Source organism: Vicia villosa, linkage group LG6 (genome assembly GCF_029867415.1).
Source record: "Vicia villosa cultivar HV-30 ecotype Madison, WI linkage group LG6, Vvil1.0, whole genome shotgun sequence".
Taxonomy (NCBI): domain Eukaryota; kingdom Viridiplantae; phylum Streptophyta; class Magnoliopsida; order Fabales; family Fabaceae; genus Vicia; species Vicia villosa.
In genome coordinates, this window is record NC_081185.1 from 51,224,820 (window position 1) to 51,229,945 (window position 5,126).

The following is a 5,126-nucleotide window of genomic DNA, read 5'->3' on the forward strand; positions in this document are numbered from 1 at the left end:
CTCAAAATCCTTAACTAAGTCTAAAATCAAGTTACAAGTGTAAATAAAGTTATGACTAAAGCGAATACTAATCAACCAATATTTCTTTCCTAAACAAAATCCTTAACCAAGTCTAAAAACAAGTTACAAGTGTAAAGAAAGTTATGACTAAAACGAATCCTAATCAACCAATATTTCTCTCCTAAACAAAATCCTTAACTAAGTCTAAAAACAAGTTACAAGTGTAAAGAAAGTTATGACTAAAACGAATACTAAAGTACTAATCAACCAATATTTCACTCCTAATCACATGATAATATTTGTCTTGTAGTAAAACTATGTACACTTGAGGAGTGCAGAGTCAGATGAGAGTCATAATATAGCTGCGGAGAGAGGTTCCTCTGATATGATCCACTAGTGTCTTGTCACATCTTTCTTCTCTCTTACTTTTACTTTGATGCAATTATTACCTCTTTTAACTTACGTGTAGTTTTCACACCATTCAACCTTCTCTCTCTCTATCTCTCACTCTGAACCAACCAAGAATAGTAGTAGCCTTTACAGCTTTACCTTGATAACAACAGTACTTTTAAACCCTCCATTGAACTCTCTTTTCTACTTTTATACAAACAAAAAAGAGATTATAGATCTCTTACTTAAATGCTCTTTCCTCCATTCTACTTCTGTTATAACATCCAAACATCTTAACCTCTCATCATTCCTCAACCAACCCAGTTCTCTTCATTTCTTCTCTTCCGTATCTAGAAAGTAGTGAAACAGTAGAGAGAGATTTATATTTCTAGAGAGAGAAAATATAAAAGATGGACTTTGGAGGGAACATGTTCTGTCTCAACAACAGAGACCAAAATAATACTAACGGTAACAGTAACAGTAACGGTTTCACTTGGGGTAGTAGTAGTAGTACTACTACGAGTAACAGTGCATGGAACAACAACACTTTCAACGTTGCCGTTGCCGTCAACCCTGGTTTAGACAACGCGGTGATGTTTCATCCACATGCAAACGAAGGCGGTGTACGGGAGGTTCGGGGGAGCTACACGGAGGCGTTCGGTGGAGGTTTGGCTAGGGCTCATCACGTGATGCCGGATCCGCATCTCACGTGTTTGAAGTTGGGGAAGAGGCATTATTTTGAGGATGTGAGTGGTGGAGGTGGAGGCGGTGGGGGTTTGGTGGATAAGAGAGGGAAAGGGTACTGTGGTGGGAAGGCGGTGGCGGGTTTGGCGGTGGGGAGTTCGGTGGCGAGGTGTCAGGTGGATGGGTGCCACGTGGGATTGATGAACGCGAAGGAGTATCATAGGAGACATAAGGTTTGTGAGATGCATTCAAAGGCACCAAAAGTTGTGGTGATGGGTTTGGAGCAGAGATTCTGTCAGCAGTGTAGCAGGTCAGTGGTTTACTACGTCGTTATCAACAAAATTTTTATCAAAACCTAACATAGAAATATATAGCACAATTAACTACTAGTATCTATTTAGCACAATAAACATTTATTTCAAATATTATTAGCTACAATTTTAAATAATATGATTGAACATAAATTGTTACTATTAGTAAATACAGTTGAACACTTAAATTTTATATAAATTTGAGCACTTGAAGTTTTTTATTTCTTTTAAAATTGAAGTTAATTATGCTTAAATAATTATTAGAGTTGCAGCCTATTTTGATATTTATTATCCGTCTAAACATGACTAATAAATATTTTTAGATAATTGTTTGAAAATTTAATGAGAATAATTGTATTAAAAATATACAAATCAAATTAATAATATAGATTTGGATCCATATAATATATAATTTCATTTTTTGGTGAATAAAAGTAGACAATTGATGGAAAATAAACTAAAGTAAATAGTTATTAGAGTGATCAATATGTAATTTATGGCTAGTTTAATTGTAGCTTTATTTTTTATAATAAAATTGAAGATTTGGTCTTCTACAATCAAACAATTGTTTTAAATTTTAGGTTAAACCCCAAATTTTTGTTTAAAAAGGGTGATTTTTGGCACAAAAGGGATAAGTTCTCTTCAGATTTAAAAATTAGGGCAGTAAATAACCATTTTTAATGCTAAAAATTACATTTTTTGAAGTGTATGAAATCAAAATTGCATCAAGTATAATATTTGAAGGATAAAAAAAGAGTAATTTGTAGGGGTGAAACTATTTTAGATAAAGTGATAAAAAAAGAGACCAAAGTGTATTTAAACTTTAAAAATTTAATTGATAATAATTTGTTATTTGTTGTGCCTATTAATTTAATATTAATCATTAATTCATCTAGCTACCTTAAAATCTAAAAGGAGTTGTATTTTTGATTTATTATTTTCATTTTCATCATTTCATGTACCCTCTAAACCTGCAAAAAAAGTACATGTAATTTACCTTTGGTGCTGGAGGGAGTACAATATGTTACCATCTTTAAACCCTGCAGTTGTGTTTGGTGTTGGTTGGAGTAGTAATGATTTAGAAGACAAAAGTGGAGAGAATAAAGAAAAAAAGAAAATTAAGACTACCATCTTAAAAAGAAAGTTCCCTTTAATTGTCCCTTTGTAATTATGCTTGCTATTGGTGTTGGTCCATAAATCTTGGCTCAACCAGCAAAACTAACGGTTGGACGTAACCACCAGAGTTGAAACCCTAGTACTAATTGCTATGCTTGTATTATTTTTTATGCACACACAAACTATTGTTTGGTTTTTGGTTATTGATTTATGATTTTCAGATTTGTTGATTGCTTAACTAATAAGATATGGAAAATGTGGTGTTGTGGCGACCCGATTTTTAGGTTCCATGTTGTTTCGGAGTTTGATGATTCTAAGAGAAGTTGTAGGAGAAGACTGGCAGGACACAATGAGAGAAGAAGAAAGAGTTCCCACGATTCTGTTTCAAGGAGTTCATCACAAGGTAAACTAATAAAACTAGACATGTAACATATACAATATGCTGATTTTTTATGGTATTTCTACTTGTCATCATCAGGTGGGTGTGCTCTCTCTCTTCTGTCATCAAGGACTGATGCATGGCTTTCTCCCGATGATCTCTCCGTAAGATGCAGTGCTGCGTTAAGCGAATTGATAGCAGAAAACCGGGCAGCGATAATGGCTAGACAATTTGTCTCCGATAGAGACTGGCATTTGCAACACCATGCAGTGGAAGACTACAAAGAGATCCAACCCGAGTCCAACTATTTCCCGCAACAGATGTTTCCGCAGACACACTAACGATTGTTCCTAGGACACGGAGCTTGGAAATTCATTGCAGTTAGTCAATCAGAATTGTTGGATGAAGATCGGATGTTTCTGATCCTCATCCAACTATTCGGACTTACCGAATGCGATGAATCTCGATCCAAGAAGCCTGACCTAAAGTTTATTAGAGAAATAAGTGTGCCCTAAAAGGAAAGGACACAGGTTTATTAAGTTTTCAACTATTTAATGTCTCCTAAAAATAAAAGTTTAGAACTCTTTTCCAGACTCATTAGGGTTAAAAATTTTCAAGGTTGTATTTGTATCTCTAATTTCCGTTAAGCATTTGCAAATTTGTTTGTATTGAGTTCCATTGCTTGAATATTTTTATGGAATAATTTTGTCACTCATGTTTTCATCACACCTCTTGGACGATAATGTGAACAATGCAGAAGCTTAACTTTATAAATTATGGAAGAAAAATAATAATGTAAGTGTGTATGACGATATGCAATGTTTATATAAACTATAAAATAAAGTTAAATTATTTCATTATAAGTTAACAATTACTTTAATAAATGATTTTGAAAATTTTATGTAAATAAATTTTGAACACTGACAAAAATTGTTTTTAGAAGTTATTTCAAACATTCTTCTAAAATTTATGCAAGTAAATAGATTTTTTTTTGTTAACAAAGAGGGCCTAAGCCCAAACAACCAAAGAAATTAGGAACAAACAACTCTAGCTATCGGGATATCTCTAGCATCTTCGTCGAGAAGTTGCTGTAAGCAAACAGGAGCTGACTCGAACATAATAAAAACTGCCTTAAATTACAATCAATATTAGCTAAAACATCCGCACAACGGTTAGCCTCTTTAAAGAGGTATGACCAACAATCACGCTCGCAAAATAACTCATCGGTCTTCGAATATGGGAAATAGATTTAAATAAGACAATTTAATAAGTTTGTAGCTTTTTTTTTAATGACAAGTAGCTTACTTTTAGTATATGTTTAAATTTTTTTAAGATTTGAACTCAAACCTTCAACTCCTTTATTCTTTAGCTTAACTAATTCATGTTACTTGAGTTACCTATGGCATCCTAACGAGGAAACTTCCTTCCAGCATCCAATTTCTTTTTGACACCCCCATAATGCCTATGTTTTTTTTTTGGTGTTAACCGACCGGTATCCGCTGGGGAAAGGGGCCCCACGTGACTAATTCGGACCCGGGCTCGGAGACGACGGCACTGTGGCCCCAGGGCGTTTTTGACTCCAGCCAGGATCGAACCCGGGTACTGTTAGAACAAGATTTGTTCTGATCAATATTCTTAGTTTTGATGATAACAATGTATATGAATTTTGTATGAGATAATGTGGTATTCTAATCCTATGCAATTTCCATTTTAGGAATCACATAAAGAGTATGCACAAAATCAGCGCAAGAAGCACTGACTCAGAAGGTTCAGCATGCAACATCAGAACATGCTCTGGCAAGACATCAGAAGATGGTCAAGCAGAATCAGAACTTGGTCTATGGAAGCATCAGAAGAACTTGAGATCAGAAGCAGAAGCACTGAAGTTCTCATGGTATCACGCTAAGTAGCACTTCAAGGTCAGAAGACAAGAAGATGCTCTGCACCAAGCTGTTTGACTCTAATGATATTCAAACGTTGTTTACACAAACATCAGATCAGAAGCAAGTACAAGATGGCAGGCTACGCTGACTGACAAAAGGAACGTTAGAAGCTATTAAAGGCAACGTCAGTAGACATAGCGAAAGCAAGGCTCGAGGTAGTTGACAAAAGAGTGAAACATTAAATGCAATGCTGTACGGATCACGCAAAGCATTAAGTGCTCCCAACGGTCATCTTCTCAAGTGCCTATAAATAGAAGTTCTGATGAGAAGCTGAATAACAACACTTTGCGCAAACATACAGAA

General features: G+C 35.0%; 1 protein-coding gene across 1 annotated transcript; it reads left to right on the forward strand.

Moving 5' to 3' along the window:
* The first annotated feature begins 367 nt into the window (after positions 1-367).
* LOC131611513 (squamosa promoter-binding-like protein 7) lies at positions 368-3,543 on the forward strand. Its single transcript, XM_058883509.1, has 3 exons — positions 368-1,384; positions 2,786-2,904; positions 2,980-3,543. Exons 1-3 carry the CDS (start codon positions 801-803, stop codon positions 3,219-3,221), a joined length of 945 nt encoding a protein of 314 aa, XP_058739492.1. The 5' UTR covers positions 368-800; the 3' UTR covers positions 3,222-3,543.
* The last annotated feature ends 1,583 nt before the right edge of the window (positions 3,544-5,126 follow it).

Coding starts and splice junctions, on each gene's coding strand:
- LOC131611513 (XM_058883509.1), top strand. CDS start 801: ATGGACTTTGGAGGGAACATGTTCTGTCTCAACAACAGAGACCAAAAT. Junction 1,385..2,785: donor TTCTGTCAGCAGTGTAGCAG/GTCAGTGGTTTA, acceptor CCCGATTTTTAG/GTTCCATGTTGTTTCGGAGT. Junction 2,905..2,979: donor TTCAAGGAGTTCATCACAAG/GTAAACTAATAA, acceptor TGTCATCATCAG/GTGGGTGTGCTCTCTCTCTT.